Below are 17,978 nucleotides of genomic sequence, written 5' to 3' on the forward strand. Positions count from 1 at the left end.
CCCCATTACCGTACCCTTCATTATTAGCCATTTAAAGACCTGTTATCAATTTATTCAATAGAGAAATGCTTAATGCACCTTTTTTATCGTAGCTCTTTTTATTTTGAGCAGAAAGTTTTGAAATTCTTTTTACCGAATCATAATCAAATATTTCAAAGGTTTCAATCTATTGATTAATTTGCATTTGCAAAAAGTGGAAAGTAATATACCTGTGATCTAGGACAGGCAACATTGAGACTATTTTAGTTTATCGCGCTTTCGGAGTTTTATGCGTTACTATTATACTTTAATTATTCTGGTGGATCAGCATACATAGGAATATTATACACAAATAAAAAAAAAATGTGTACCGTTTGCAAAACACGTAGCCGATGTTTATTTTAAGCAAAATATCATTGAAATGTTAAGCTTTTTCAACTTTTTGGTTATCCAAATGGGACTGATATGTCTTTATAGGCAGTGTAGGAACTACACAGTTTTCAACTTCAATATTTATCTAGGTTTCTTAAATGACCCAGAATATACAAATGTTTATTTTTATTCCTTTCTTTCCCAATTCAACTAACACTTAAATCAAACTAATTTCCTCGCAAAAACTCGTGTTTAAAAATAACACCATTTACTAAACGGAATATATTTTGCTTTGCTTGTGTAAATAACGATATGGTTGAAATATGCTATTAAACAATTTTATCAAACATAGGAGTGTCGGGACCGTATAAAAGCTTTGCAATCACAACATAATCAAATAAATGCCAAAATTAAATTGTTGCTGCAGCGAAACGTCCTGGAATGATATTATCATTACAACCTTCAATGTCTATATAACAAGTTTTTCGACTTCAAATATACTTAGGGGACATTTTCTCATATCATTACATCATTGCTCTTATACTTTAATACACATCTAGTCATTTTGAAACAATTGTAAAAGCGTCTTTTATTTATTTATTAACTGTATTTATAAAATTCCGAACAATAAAATGCAAATTCCTTCATCAGGAACCGTCGATAAATTGGAACCATGTTTCTAATGTACAACTACTACCTGTATGCCAAATAAAACCTCCAAAGCATCCAGCTGTTACGCACATCGAAAACAAGGATCACGTTTCCAATACAATATCATCATCAAGTGCGACTAGTTCGACAAACACAGCATCAAGTATGAACTCAAGTTCATCTGCTGTTTGGAATGCATCTGACCTCACATATGCAGAAGTTGTAGCAGGTTTGCGACGCCAACGGCAACAACTAACAAATAAATCCACTTATATTAAAAATACATCGGATATAGCAGAAAAAAGTGCAGCTGCTGTCTTTCCTAGTTCTGTTCAATCGAAACTGTTTGTTGAGAAAAATGACAACTGTGCAGAGAAAGATAGGGAATGTTTTATAGGTGCAAATAATCGTAATATTTTGCAACCAACGAATTCAAAGGAAACCAAATCAAAAATACGCCGTTCTATCAAAACTTCAACCACAACTAATAAATTAGAAAACACTAAAAATCATAACATGAAACTTTTGTCTGGGAACGTAGACATAGACAATTCAAACTCAAAAAAGAGTAATAGCAGTAAAACATATGCAGCAGTACTAAAAAATTTAAGTAGCGATGATACCGAGCAGCTACCTATTTCCAATTTGTCCCTAACAACATCTCTGAAACCGCAGTTGTGCGAATCAACATACCAAGAGTTGGATACAGACGATAAAATTAATTCGAATAATCTAAAACACGCGAACTTTGAACAAGATATACCATCTGTAAAAGTTTTAGTCCAGAACCTAAACAAAAAACAAAATAAAAAAAGTATGCAAAAGAAATCTAAGATATTCACTGACCAATCAGAAAAACATATTTCTCGCCCTGAAGCATTATTACGAGAAACTGCTAATGAACCAATCCCAGAGCCGGTAACCGTTGCGGTAACCAGTCAAACTTTTGACCAAGACAAGAGTAGAAGAAAAAAAATAAAGCATAAACCCAAGCATTCAAACAAACAAATAAATAATTTGGCCGATGATACAACAGAACATAAACTGTCCGATACCGTTCATTCAATCAACACAATAGAAATTTGTACCAAAAGAAGTACCAATGATATTTCAATTCCAAATAATGCTGATATTTCCATTGTTGAAATCCAACATCACGTCAACGCCACTGAATGCTTAACAAGCAATTCTCCTGAAAACCCTCGCGGAATACCGTCTGGGTCGGCTGAAAAAATGCAGAAAGAGGGCCACTCAATACCAAATACGACTCTTAATACTGTTGATACTTCATCAGAAAGATACAAGAAATCGAAGAAAGATAAACATGCAAAAACTCAAAAGTGTCCTTCATCGGAAAAAGCGGAGGAGAAGAAAGTACTCAACCAAACAGAGATCTTAAAATCATCCACAAATGATTCAACGACTTCACTGCAAAAATCAGACACCCTGCCTTCAAGTTCGACGTTCGTTTCTGAAATCCAATTAACACATCGGAGTGATAAAAATCAAGCGCCAAGTATCTCTTCTAATGAATTCAGAACTAATCTTATATTTGAGGATTACGACTTTGTAACTTTACCACAAAATTTCAGAACTGCACCAGAGACAGAATCTGCAGGAAAAAATGAATGTCTGACTCTTCCGTTAGCTGGCCGTGAGACGGCAGACTTCCATAATGTTCGACTGAAGTCTAACGATAAATCTAAACAAAATGAAGAGATTGTATTTCCTTTGGAACAAGAACGTTCAAACCAAAACAATCATTTTAGCAAAAATGATGAAAATGACTCTAACTCATTTATAGTCAACAAAAATTGGTGTAATAATCTTCAGAAAATTTCCATGATTACGCATGAACAATATCTCTTGAACCCAATTTCACATATAAAACTAGAGCTACCGAATATTGTTTTCGAGAAAGGTGACGGTAAAAGAAAAGAGATGTTAATGAATATACAACATGAAGCAGAAATTCTGAACGAGTTTGCAAAAAATCTCGATACACTAGCTCGCGACAAGCTGCAGCTGGCTACTGAAATATCTGTGCTCGATACTACTAACAGTGAACCTACAGAATTGACTGAAAAATGTGCAGAACGAATATCAGAAATTGATTCAGTAGTCGGTACATCAAATTTAATAGCAGATGTTACAAAACAGGTTGAAGTTTTACCAACAGCAACTTCATCAATAATATTGAAAACTACCACAATTTCTATTGAAAATTCAGATGAACAAGAATCAATTGATGAGTGCTACCTAAATCAGAGTTTCACTCAAGGGGAATTTAGAGATTATATTGGGAAATTACCAACAGTTGATCAATGGGTTGAAAATAAAAATTTTATTGATTCATGGAAGCCTCAAAAATGCATGAATGACAAAGAATCAAACGATCGCTTAGATTCTCAGCAACATAATGTATCTAAACTGCCTACAAATATTTTTGAAGGACAAACCAATAACGAATGTCCTGTATTTTCTCAAGTCAGTTCAAGCGATAATACCTTAATATCTGTGGACACAGACTCTAACCCAAATCTTACTAGAAAACAATCCCACATGTGCGCAGAAAGAAACATTGCGGGAAACTTGCTTTCCGATTCGACCTGTAGTGAAAAATTGACGGATGTCTGTGAACAAACTATTCGCTTTGCAATAACGAATAATACGAAAAGTTCTATGGAAAGTCCTGAGGGTCACAATTTAAGAGAGATACATACAATATCTATTGAGCCTGCGGCAACATACGAAATAATTGAACAAGTGCAAAAAAGTTCGGTACTTTCTCAGCAAAATCTTTACCAAAAAGCTATTGACAATAATGGCATAGATATTAAAGACATAAAAATTGGTTCCATTATTGCAACTGATGCTAACTTTGTAATTGATGTCGAAGAATTGACAAACAAAAGAGTTGAAATTCTTCGAAGTAATCTAAATGAATCCACCATCACACAAGACGCTATCGACAATACATCGTCAAAATTATCAATTACAGCTAACACAACTTCTGCTGAGAAAAATGAAATTACAGCTAAGTGTCTTACTGATACGATTGAATTTGATAGTGTCAACACCAGTTTATCGAGACATCTTTCCAACGAGTATCCAGTTACTTCCATAATCACACATCCAAATCTCATCTCCGTATTAAATAATACATCCGATGCCTCGTCAGTTGCAACAGTAGCAGATTATGACGAAAAAGATAATCGTGAAGATATACCTAGGATTCCAAAGGAAATGCGTCAGTTGGTATTATCAACCAGTGACCATGAAGCCAGTTTAACACTCTGCGGAAATGATTTGGACGATAAAACATGTATAAACAAAACACCTCCAGAACTTTTGCTTGACGAAAAAGTTCAAAAAGAAGTGATTGAACTAGAACCAAATTATAAAACAACAGAATATTTATTAAAAAATATGCACAAGGAATCAATTCAAAACGAACACATTAATATTACATCTAGCAACAAAGAAACGTCAAATAATGCAATCGAATCTTGTTTATTGATGGATGAGAAGATAGCATCCTCGGACAAAAATCGTCATGCGATGTCTAAAGTTCTCGTGCAAATTAGTACGAAAGATGAAATAACAGTACAGCAACCGGAAACGCAATGTACAACTTGTAATAATACTGAACAAGATTGTCCTCGACAAGCATGTGACGGACTAATATCGCAAGAACAGCCGATCGATCTGCAAGACCAACTGCAAGTTCCAGTAAATGAAAAGCCTGTCTTCGCGCATGGTTCAATTTTAGTGACAAAAACTGACTACAATAGTTGCGAAAATATCGGAAGTTTAGCACAAATTTGTCACGTAATAATACCACAAGAACAATCTAGTTCACTGGCAAATTTCGAATTAGAAGCAGAACACATCGATAAGTGCGATATTAGTCAGCTTGGCGAAGCACGCATTTTAGCAAATGAACAGCATCATCCCAGTCCTATTGATTCACTTACCGACGACGAAATAAATTTTATGACAAAAACTGGCCTTGAACATTGTGACAGTACTCAACAAAAACTAGAAGGACAGAGTTCAGAAAAACAATGCACGGAGGAAAATATCCGAGTAAATGAAACACATCTCAGTCTACATAATTTATGTTCCGCAGATGATTCAGCTCCAATGACAAAAACTAACTATGAGCTTTTTGAAAATGTCCAGCAAGATTGTTCAATACTAACTCGTAACGAATTAATACAACATAAACAACTAAGCTCACAAACGTGCCACGAGCCCGAAAGAGTTAGTTCAAAGCAATTTAACGACCAGATTGAGCAAGTACAGTTTGCACTGGATGATAAACAATCTTCGAATTTCAACAATAAATCAAAAATAATGTCGAATGTCGAATATGAAATGAAAGTTGCTGAAATAGAATCTCCACCAATCAATACGTGCAATGAACCAGCACAAACGCATCAAACTACTGATACGCCCCATTCAATTAGACCATCTAGTTTGTATGAAAATAACTCTAAACATGCAGAAGATGGAACAGTGGAATTGACTGTTGTTGATATTTTTGCTCAATCTACGAATACAACCGACAGCTCAAAAATAAGCAAATTATTCTGCAGTAATGAACAGACTACGGATTCATGCGTTCATTTAAAGGATTTGTCTTCGTGTATCAAGTCGGCAGTACCACCATTGGATGCACCGGAATGCCATGAAAGACATATAAAACAGGCTTCAGAACAATCTAAATTGTCAGCTGAATCGAATGATCCTGTTTACGAAAGTGAAGAACTTACTCTAATTCAAATGCGTAACGAATCGTTTCAAAAAGATTCTGTTACATTAGATGATCAGTGTGCTTCACAGGAAAAAAAAATGTTACAGGAAAGCACAGAAAAACTACAATTGGCAATTGAAAATAGCATCTTTATAGAAAATAGTGTACGTGAAGCAGAAAAATCGGCTAACGATTTGCTGCGTGACGTAAAAACTATTACTGAAGAATACATAATGCATGATCCAGTTCACGATGGTGAAGAACAGACTCTAATTCAAACGCGTAATGAACCTTTTCAAAAAAGTCCTGTCATTTTATACGATGAATACGCTTCACAAGAGATACCATATGAGACAGAAAAACAATTGGCGACCGGAGACAGCGTCTTTAAAGAAAGTAATTTAGGTGATGTAGAAAAACCGGCTAAAGATTTGTCATGTGACGTAAAAATCATAACTGATGAATATATAATCCATGATCCAGTTTACGATAGTGAAGAACATGCTCTAATTAAAATGCGTAACGAATCGTTTCAAAAAGATGCTGATAGTTTGGATGCTGAGTGTGCTCCACAGGAAATACAAAACGAAACATTACAAGAAAGCACAGACAATCTACAACTGGCGATTGAAAACAGTGTCTCTATCGAAAGTAATGTACGTGAAGCAGAAAAATCGACTAAAGATTTGTTACATGCTGTGAAAAGCATAACTGACGAACACATAACTTATGATAAATCGTTACAAGAAACATCACGAAATGTTGAAAGCGCTGGGTTAAGTTTTCAAGTATATGAAACCGAAACGTCGAAGAATGATAATGTAGTAAGTGTGAGTGGCAATGCACACAAGTTGCGACAAAAATACTATGATGAACAGGTTCAGGATAACACACATAATCAGGAACATGAAAATTTATATGTCACTGATATGGTTGACCTAGACCCCGTTTGGAAAAATGAAGACAATAAACAAGCTATGAATAAGACGCAACTGGACACACGAAATTCAGCTAGCATACACAACAATACATTCGTTCATTTACCAGCAAATCAAAATGACCATGATGGAAATGTGCAATACTATTCATATAGTAAAATCGATATAATTTCTTTGGATGAAAACTTGAATGATGAGGTTAGTTTGTCAGAATCTGTGCAATTATCAGATGTAGGGAATATATCGGACGAAACAAATAAATTGTTTGGTGCTCTTAATACTAAACCAACCTCAATGCAATTTACTAGTAAAAGTATAGAAAAGTTGACCGCATTTGACGAACCACTGGTACCGCAGGAGCTTGATGAGTGTGTTAATCATAAAATTACACATACAATCGATAAGGTGCATAGGTTACAAGATACGGAAGAAATTATTATTCTCAAAAAAGAAAACTTCGATCCATATTCGATGCAAGAGACTTGTGGTACTTCAGAAAAATTGGACCAGGAGATGATCGATGATGGTTCAAAAGGTTCCGATTTCGTTTTAGGCAAATTTACTTTGGAAGGAATAGAAATTGAAAATACAGGATCAATCAAAGAGAGATTCACTTTAGAAGACAACTCAGATGAAAAAATAACAACATACCCAGGAACGGAACTTCCTGATTTTGACACCGGTTTATCGAAAAATATTGATCATGCAGTTCATGTAACTCCTGTTTCTATTGACTCTCAAGATCATATCGACATACGTCAATTAGATTTGTACACAACACACAAAGAAACAAATAATGATAATTCTGAAAATGCACAATTCGAAGCAGAGATGTTACCTATTAATATCGATTATCCAGAGTCAGAAGCCATAATCGAGGAAAATATAATATCATGCACTATTGATCAGAAAACGTTAAGTGAAATTCACAAAAGTTTAGAGAATCAAACTTCTGGTGAATGTCCAACTATATTAAAGTCTTACAAGAATATGTTGTCAGAGTCAGATGCTAGTATAAGTGATAAATCCGTCTATAAATTCGAACATGAAACAATTGAAATGTTAGAAAAACAAAATATTTCACCTGGTGAAGTAGAAACAAGCACTGATGGTGAAATGTTCATCTCTGTAAATAATAATGAGAAGATGAATCAATCAAAGATAAGGCCAGAAGACCACAAACAAAGCAGTAGTGTTTCTCAAGATGAATCAAATGAAACTTTTTCTTCACAAAATATTGCATTATCTCCAGCTTCAATGTTCAATATTGCTGAAAATTCTACTAGCGTGAAACAGAATAATCAACAGGAAGAAAAATTGATTGAATCGAATCTAAATCATGTAAAAATAGATTATACCAGTCGACAATATTTAGTCCAGCCACATGAAAATTTGATAGTAGTAAATGAATTTAACAAAACATTGATGGAAGACATTACCTTCGCTGATACCTGCAACACGATATCAATTCAGAGCAAACCGTTCCTGTTCATCATTGGCAATGATCAACTTTTGTCAACGAAAGAATCACAATCACATAACTGCAAATTGGCGTATCCAAATCAATACGAAACTGCATCTAACTATAATTACTGGAAGCTAAATGACGCGGAAAGGCTTTACTTCGAATATTACAATACTTGCAATGTTACTCTTTCTGCACAAAAACCTGACAAGGCAGCATTCCATGACAGTCACCAAAAGGTTTGTCATGATCATGATATACTCCGACAACATTCACAAATCAACAATGAAATGTCAGAATTACCTTGTTATCACGACAAAACAACACATTGCGATGAACCGAATTCTACAATATTTGTTAACAATAATACTTATAATAATGACAGCAGCTCAAGTAGAACAAGTTTGATAGATCTTACCAGAAAATCCAACAATGAAACAAGCCAACCCACATGGCCAGAGCAAATATTGCAAACAAATCTACAGTCCATACCTTCTGATTTATATTCCACAACTGTGGACAAAAATCTAGAAAAACATCGTTCAGTGGATACAGCATCGCTAAGAAAGGCAAATATACCGTCAGAACAACCTTATAAAAAATCTACATGTTTTCAGTACGTAGATGCTCCTAATTTAAATTATAATAACGAAAACACTTCTACTGATATTTACTGGAAGCAAAATGATGCAGAAAGGATTTACTTCGAAAATATTACAGTCACACCCAAAAAAGGTTGTTCAGACCAATCGCGTGTTATGGATTGCCATACCTTGAAAACTACATTACAATCGGACGAAATTGCAGAAAATTCAGAAAAATACTCATCAGAATGGGATTTAGATAATAAATTTAATGGCGATATGAATTTAATGCAAAACAAAGATAGAGTCGCAGATTCTTTGACTAAAGTAAAGCTTGAAATTGCTATCGATGATAATCAATTAAATAACGCTTTTATTGACACGGTGATAGAGAATACAATGTATAGCACTAAACGAGTCAACAGTGAGGTTACACATGCCGAGAATTTAACGGAACGAGTGGCCAAAACTGACACTGACGATCTACTTTATAATGTTTACAAGGACGTATATTGGTTTGACAAACCAATTTATGACAGCGCCGAAAAACAGTACCACATTTTCAAGGCAACGGAGCAGTGTAAAGATATTTCTATACTGAACATACATGTAAAGAAACCGATCAACCAAATACACAATAACCTGGAAAACCCGGAAGCAAATGGCGGAATTACCGATGATAATTTCACTAGAGTACCGATTAATACAAGCTATACTGACAAACTGGATTTCAATATGTCGATAGAGAATACAAGGTCTAGCTCTAATCGAGCCAACAGTCAGATTACAAATACCGAAAATTCAATAGAACGAGTGGCTAAAACTTGCACTGATGATCTACTTTATAATGTTTACAAGGACGTATATTGGTTTGACAAACCAATTTATGACAGCGCCGAAAAACAGTATCACATTTTCAAGGCAGAAGAGCAGGGTAAAGATATTTCTATACTGGATATACATACAAAGAAATCAACCAACCAAATACACAATAATCTGGAAAATCCGGAAGCAGATGGCGAAGTTACCGACGCTTATTTCACTAAAGCATCGATTAATACAAACTATACTGACAAACCGGATTTCAACAATGTTCAAGATATTTATCACAATTTAAAACAATACGAAAACAATGAAATAACATCGTTATCATATTCAAACTTGCCATATGAAAACAATAAAAGTCCCGAGTGTAGTGTGAATTGCAAACAACAAACTGCCGATAAAGATTACTCACATCTGCAGCATCAAGCTACTAACACATTAACCGATTGTTCCTTGCATCCTATGTGTGTGGATCCTAGCGCAGATTCCCGAAGCATTCCAATTCCAGAGTATCATAATTTACCAGGTTCGACAAACACCATAGAACTCGGCAGTTCTAATAACTTGGCTGGTAGCACAATAAATAAACAGGTGACGTTCACTTCGATATTATTTGTTTTGACTATGTTACTAGATTTCATTATAATATTTTCAAATGCATGAACTATTGTGTTCTCAATTGTTCTTCATATTTCACAACAATCTACATATAATCATAATACTTTCAACTTAAAAGCTAAACTGACTAGAGCTTCTTGCTTGGCAATATGTCAAATCGTTCTGATGATGTTGATGCGCTCAATTTCTATATCTATTGACTGAACTAAGCGTTGTAATACGTTGTAATTGTACTAACATATTCCCGAGGAAACCTGAGCTTCCATAGCGTTCCTTAAACTACAATCCAGCATTTTACCACAGTTACCTAATAATAATGAAAATAAATCTAAAACGACACAGTGATCGGAGATCCGAAGGGACGTTTACAATTATTTCGTCAAATTCCGCAATATTTGTATTTGTGTATGCATTATTAGAGTGTATGCAGATAAAATAACGCCTGATTTGCGAAAATTTGTTTTGTTTGAAGGAATTAGAGCCAATGATTTTTTTTACCATGTATTAGAAAACTATGACTAAAAACGGAAACAACCCAATTGTCTTATGACAATTCATGTGGTATTAGTAACTAAGTATCATATTGAAGGTATTTTTTGACAAACTCCGCAACAACTCGGTGCTTAAATCATAACTTATATTTGTTTACACTGAATGAGTAATAACATACTGCTTTTCGGAGATAGCCTATACGTTTTGTATTAATAAATAATATTAAATATTGTTCCTTGTTTAGATGTTCATCTTTAAAGTTTGTGATAAACATTATAACTTATTTTCTGAATTTTTCCGTCTTATTCGTGACAAAAATATTTTAACAATTTTAGCAGATGCATTGTGCTCTTTTTTGAATACAAATCGGTTTTGAAACCATAGGTGGAGTTGTTGATAGGAAAGTCAAGATAAAGTGGTGGTGATCAAAATATCCGAACACAAACTGTACTTCGACTTAAATCTTTGCTTTAGCACCAGTATACATCATAGATCAAAAATATGTATGAATATGTTTATGACTATGAATATTTATTGCCAAGTGGTGCAAACGTCATCTTTATCAGCACTGCAATCATCATTAACTAGATCAAATACATTATCAGCCTAGACAAAATTTTGGACTTAAATCAAATTAGAAAGTTCAAAACATATTGGTTATCTCCGAGCAAATGATTGGATATTATTTCAACACTCTCGCGACCACAAGTACACGCAAGTTTCTAAGCATGATGTTGCATGATTTGAAATATCACCTGATCACCTAATCCAAGCCCCATTTCCATGAACCTTTTTTCATGTCATTACTAATATAGTAAGATACAGATAACCGCATTCGCTAGCTTATTTTCCGAAAAATTTTGAAAATTTATGAAAAACAAACTTTAATGATTTTGTTGCTAACTACTCACCTCAATAAAAGCCATTTAAAACTAATTTCATAATTTCCTTTATTCAGCCGCTTACCGAAGGTGTAGAAAATATTTTGGAAGCACTTCTCTCTGCAGAACTGAAAATGAACAATTTACCATATGACAACATAACTGATTTAAACAGGGGATTACAAGTTAGTATAGATAAGTGATATAAAGTAATATTATCAAAATACAATTACATTTCCTTTCAGGTACTCATTGAGAAACTAGATTATTACAAACAACAAAATCAAGCTATTTCCATGTCTCTACCACAAAACGCCGATTGTAAAGTAAAGGAATCAGTTCAAAACATCAACGAACGAATCGATTTTATGAAACAAAGAGCTCATGACGGACTAGAAAAAATACAGGTATACTTAAAATCTTCTTTTTCGTAATCGCCAATTTGAGTCTTTTGTTTTATTTTCCAGCATACTTTAGCAATGCGGGAAGAGCGAAAATTGGAAGTACGGAAATATCTCCAACTTTTAGAAGAAATTGAAAACTGGCTTTCAACTGAAACTATTCAACTAGCTGATTTAGATAGACAATTATCAATATCTGAGTTTTCACAAATTTTGGAGCAAAATGAAAGAATATTGGAGAATCTCAAAGTAAATGAAGTCAAGTCTATGGATATGTATATAAAAACACAGGAATATATGGTGTACGAGGATGTACAAGATCAAATAACCACATTACAAGAAAGCCTCTCAGTACTGACACGAACGCTTCGTGAGAAAGCTTTGATAATTGAGAACAATATTCAACGCGTCAGAGCACATTTAAATTCTGAAGACAATAAGACAGTAGATATCGAAATACAAACTAGCCCTACTTTTACAATGAACTCAATCAACACAACAGCAATAGAACTTCTAGATTCAGCATCGCAAACCCAGAATGATAGATTAACAGATAATATACTTGTTATTCAATCTATTTCTAAAGGACAAGAGATCATTCAAATTTCTAATGTAAGTAAAACTCGTCTCCCAGAAACCACAAATGATGTTGTTGTTGAAGCAAGATACACACAACCTATCCACGGAGAAAGAGACAAATCATCTGAATTGATGCTTCAAAACATTCCTGGTCAGTTTGAAACAATTTTTGTTGAACCGGATAAAAGTACAACGGAAATCATTGTTGACAAAGATGGATCGAAAAAAATAATACTCAAAAAAGTTGTTCATGCAGCAGAGGTATTCGAAACATATGAAGAAGTTGCACCGGCTTCTATCTTAACAATTGGTGATTTGGAAACGGATGTTGTTGAAGCCGAAGGAATCGTACATGAACTCAAAAGCGAGCCGCAAAATCAATTCCCCGTAAACGAAGCGCAAACCATAGTTGATCAAATTTTAGCTGACATTCACCAGCAGGTTATACCAACATCAGAGTCAGAATTTGAATCAATGGAAAAACATGAAAACTCTCGAGATTCACAGGTATTCGAATCTGTTGCACCTAAAGTAGATTTGATTGCTTCTATTCTTGAACCACCAACTAGTACTACATTTAGTATGCAAAATACATTTGAAACTACTGATAAACTTACCGAAACACAATGTTCCTTTATACCAAACAGTACTGACCAACCTATAATATCTGTAAGTGAAATATGGCCTGTATTACACGATGATGCAAACGTATCTCCCACGAAATGTATTGAAAGACCGCAAGTGCCTATCAATAGTATCGATTCAATTGAGCAAGCGGAATATATTGAAGCTTCTAAAGTGTGGCCAACAAATTTAGATATTGGAAGTAAAATTACATTTAATGAGAACCCAATTGATCCTAGTTTCGAAATATTGGAGCCGAAACTTTTGGATATTACGGAACCAGATCTTATGCAAAATACCGCGTTATCAACTATAGCGAGAGAAGAACCTGATACGATAACTGTCCTAAGTGATACTATGGAAATTCCAGAAAACATTCAAGTACCAGGGTTGAATGAACTAAATAAAGAATACATAAGTGAAAGTTCCATTGCCGCAAACACTATAAGTTTGTGTCATTCTGGTTCTAGCGATGCAGCGTCTTCAGTACAAATTGAAGACTACCCTGACAGTATTAAGAATCACCCTAAGCAATTTTTACCAACAGATGCCGAAGGGTATATGGAAACTGATTCTTCCAAACTCGCAGTTCAAGTATCATCATCAAAGGATTCGCAGGAAGTATTAAAACTAACGCTTAATGTTGATACTGCTGATACAAAAAAAATTAACGTTAGTTTAATAGAACTCACATCGCCGGCTGGTCAAGTAATACCGGATGTAGCAATAGATTCTGATAAAAACAATGAACTCGACAAAATATGTATCGATAAAGAATACGAAGCTGATACAGCATCAATGGAGAGCGGATCTGATGATTCCGATATGCTAAAAAAGAAAAAACGGCACAAAAAAAGGAAATCAAGGGATGCAACAGATAAAGGAGTCAACACTGAAAACTCATTGCGCGCTGGTTTTGTATCAGGAAATCAATCTCCTGAATGCCTGCAAGGTTTTGAAGAAAATTATCCTGCTTATACAGCGGAAAGCATTGTCGAAAACATCCAAGAAAAAATTATATTACCAACGCAAGTAATAGAAACCATTTATGTAGAAGATGTACATCAACAAACAAGCCCAGTTCCAATAGAAGAAATCGATAGTACTCTGGATTTAGAAATTTCTGAAATTACGTCTGATAAACTTATTATTCCTATTGCTATTGAACAAAAATCTATACAAACATCTCCTGAGTATGAAATCACAAAAACGTCCCATCAAACATCACCAATTATGCAACCCCAAGAATATGATGTAAAAGAAGTACAAACTGTAACTGATGTAACAGCGATTGAAACGCAAACCATTGAGCCAGAACAAAAAAGTAATAAGGAGCAAGAAATTCAAACTGAGCCCAGCATTGACACGACAGATTTGAGCCAACCTGCGGTAGAGATTGAATTATTACATTCTGCTAATCAAACGGTATCTGTATGTACAGCTGATTCAGAAATTCAAACAGTAGAAAGCGTTGAAGATATTATAAACCCCATTATTACAAACATTGTGCACGCAGTAATTCCTACAGAAATCATAGCTAGTGCACGATTCGTGCAAACAAGTCCAATACATTCGAGAAGATCAAGTGAAGATGGTCAACATTGTATGACAATCCCAATACATCATGAGAGCATTCAAACTGTTCGAACAGAAGTCGTAGATGCGTATATTAGCACAGACAATGAAGTCAATAACCGAGCGACTTCTCCTATCATGCATTGCAATACAACAGAAATAGAAACACAAACAAGTCCTACAGAAAATATAGGTGATTTTGATATATCAAAAATAAACGAGCGCTTGGATATATCATTAAATGAAACAACAGCTGAAGAAATAACAACAAATGCTAAACCTACCGAAGTGAAAACCAGTGAAAATCAATCACAAACGATACCAGTGTCGGTCAGTAATATAACCGAAACCATGCCTAGTACTAGTACTCAAACTTTTGAATCTGATGCATACATTGAATCTAGTCAAAAAGAAAAGTTTGAGCCTATTGAAATTGAAATACACACTGAAGTAACTGTACCTAGAATATCGTACGTATCCAGCCCAATCACAGTTACAAAAACTACCGTTACAGAAAATAATGCGGATGCCAGTGGCGAGTATAATCTTCATATTCAAATGGCCATAGAACCAGACCAAACATGCTCTGCATCTAGAGACATTTTTTCGGATGACAAAGTTTGGAGCTTAAGTGTGTCTGACTTTTTTTCCATTATAAAATCACAAAAGAGCGTGGCAGATAATAATTCAATTCCATGGAACGAGATTACAAAACTGCTAACTAAAATATACTACACTAAAGGATATCGAGAAACGCAACACCCTATCACAATTAAAGCACCAAGTATAGAAGAAGATGTGGAAAATGATATACTACAATTGGAAGATGTACCAAATCATCTGCAAATGAATGCACATAACCTTCAAATACAACATCGGATATTATTCGAAGTGTTGGAACACATGAATTTACAAATAGCTGATGCCAAATGTCTCCTACACTCTCCGTGCAATCTAAGTGAGCATGATCGCTTGAAGCTCTATCATTTCCTTAGTTCAAGATTTGCATATTTACAAAAGCATATCAAGCGCATTGAGCGATATGTCAAGACAAAAAACGTAATGCCTTGTGAAGACATAATTGCTTCCTTCGAATGCACAACGAAAATAATCAGTTTATTGCAAAGTGATATGCTTCAAATGGAACAAATACATCTGAAAAACCAAAAGCAAAACGACAGTCTCCTAAACACGTTACACTGCATCAAAAAAGATTTGACATTATTTGAAGAACAATTAAGAGTTGTATGTATGAATGAATCGCTTTCAATCGTTGAAAAAATGAGTCATGTAGATGAAATTGAAAACCAGCACAAAGACTGTGCAATGCAACTGCATTCAATTTCCGAAAAACTTCACACCTATAAACCAGACTCAGTCGACAGCCGCGTTAATGTTGAGTTGGAAAGTGCCAAGAAAATGTCACATAAATTAGAAGGCAACATCATTTTGGAGCGTAATAAATTGCATCAACTGGACAGCTTAGCACAAGAATATGAACAAACACTCCTAGATTTCAACGAAATATCGACCGAAGCGGAAAAATTCATAGATAACGAAATTGTTACCGCAAGTCTGCCGGAGCTCCAGGAAGAAATGCAGCGATATAGAAAATTTTTTGTGAATCTGAATCATTGTAAAATGATTCTTGAGTCATTAGAATCAAACTTGGATCCTATAACGCGTAGAAAGCACGCACATTTACATTCTAAACTTTATCACAAAACAACAGATATTCTTGAACGCGCGGTAGACAGAGCCGCCAAACTAGCTCAAGCGGCATCAAAGTGGACAATATTTGAAAAAGATATGCGTGAAGAAATCCAATGGCTGCATGTTGCCCAACAACGTATTCCAGACATAAAGAATGTATCAACCGAGGATTATGAACAATATATTACGTTATATCAATCGTTAAATCAAGATATACTTTGTCATAAACTTAAAATGACACAACTTAGTGACATAGCCAAGAAGATACAAGAATTAATAACAGCACCAATTTTGGCAAAAGAAAACAATGAAGCTCTTAGTATAATTATTCATCTGAGAGAAGAAGTATCTCTGTACCTAAATATGTTGACGAAATTTAAAAACTACTGGAGCCAATATAATATTTATGCAGACAAACTTAGGAATTGGATTGGTTCTAGTCAAACCATAATTAACGAAATAATAATACCGACAAGTCTTATGGATACATCAGTACAAGATATGCGCAAATTTTGGGAGATAAAAGCGCAGTATGAAGTGTTAAACAATAAAGTGTATGTTAGCACATGTGATTCTTTTGATCTTGCATTATCCACTATTGTAATTAGTGACGAAAAAATTCAACGACAAGTACACGAACAATTGATGATAACATGGGAAGATATTTCTTCTAGTATATCAAACATGCAAAAACATATATTTGAATCGATAAACACAGATACCACATCACCCAAAGAGAAAATTGCATTTATTGAACAAGAACTGCGGGACATTTCCAACGTATTTAACAATAACAAGGGAGTGCTGAAAAGCAGAGATGATCTATATGTGTACATCGAAAAGATGCAAATGCTTCAAACTCGGATTAATTTAATAGAAACTGAGCTAGGCCAATTGGCAGTGGTACTAGAATGTAGCGTGGAAACAATAAGCGAACTGTTTGAAGTTTCCAGACATTTGTCGTTACAAATCGACGAAGAACATGAAATAGCCGAAATGTTTAACAAACGACTTGAAGAAATAGAATCTGGAATCAATGCAGAAGAAAAACGGCTCGTTTCGCTATCTAAGCTGCTAGACGATAGCTCAGACCATCTAAATGGGCAGCGCCCAGATGTGGAGAAATCACTTGAAAACTGCAAATCATGCTTGTTCAATTTGGAAGATTCGTGGACTGAAATAATGAAATTGAGACAGTTCCTTCACACTTTACCAATGAATTTAAGAATTTCCGTATCCCCATTGCAAACCGAAAGAGACCTATCTGTGCTTCAAAACATTCACAGTGACTTAGAACGAAAATGTAAAACTGACATCAATTTGTTGCGCAATAGATTGGCTTTGTGGAACAAATTCTATCATCAATTAGACATCATCCAGGAACATATTCAAGAAACAGAATTTATGATGGAAATATTGAAAGTTCAAGAAAGTGCCGATTACAATCGTTTACTAAAAGCTACAGAGCGGTTGGATGTACGTATACGAAATAAAAGTAAAATAAGTTTATCTTCTAACATTT

At 34.6% G+C, this 17,978-nt stretch overlaps 1 protein-coding gene across 2 annotated transcripts in view; it reads left to right on the plus strand.

Annotated features, from left to right (window-relative positions):
- LOC128744730 (muscle-specific protein 300 kDa) overlaps window positions 1-17,978 on the plus strand; it is an 89,314-nt gene that overhangs the window by 64,016 nt on the left and 7,320 nt on the right. Inside the window, exons 16-19 of one of the 2 annotated variants that reach the window (XM_053841929.1) lie at window positions 1,003-10,164; window positions 11,642-11,749; window positions 11,810-11,971; window positions 12,032-17,932. In XM_053841929.1, the coding sequence (XP_053697904.1) occupies window positions 1,003-10,164; window positions 11,642-11,749; window positions 11,810-11,971; window positions 12,032-17,932 (15,333 nt within the window). The remainder of the gene's footprint in view (window positions 1-1,002; window positions 10,165-11,641; window positions 11,750-11,809; window positions 11,972-12,031; window positions 17,933-17,978) is intronic. The other variant, XM_053841930.1, reaches the window with a different exon arrangement.

The sequence above is a fragment of the Sabethes cyaneus genome, chromosome 3 (assembly GCF_943734655.1).
Source record: "Sabethes cyaneus chromosome 3, idSabCyanKW18_F2, whole genome shotgun sequence".
Classification (NCBI taxonomy): domain Eukaryota; kingdom Metazoa; phylum Arthropoda; class Insecta; order Diptera; family Culicidae; genus Sabethes; species Sabethes cyaneus.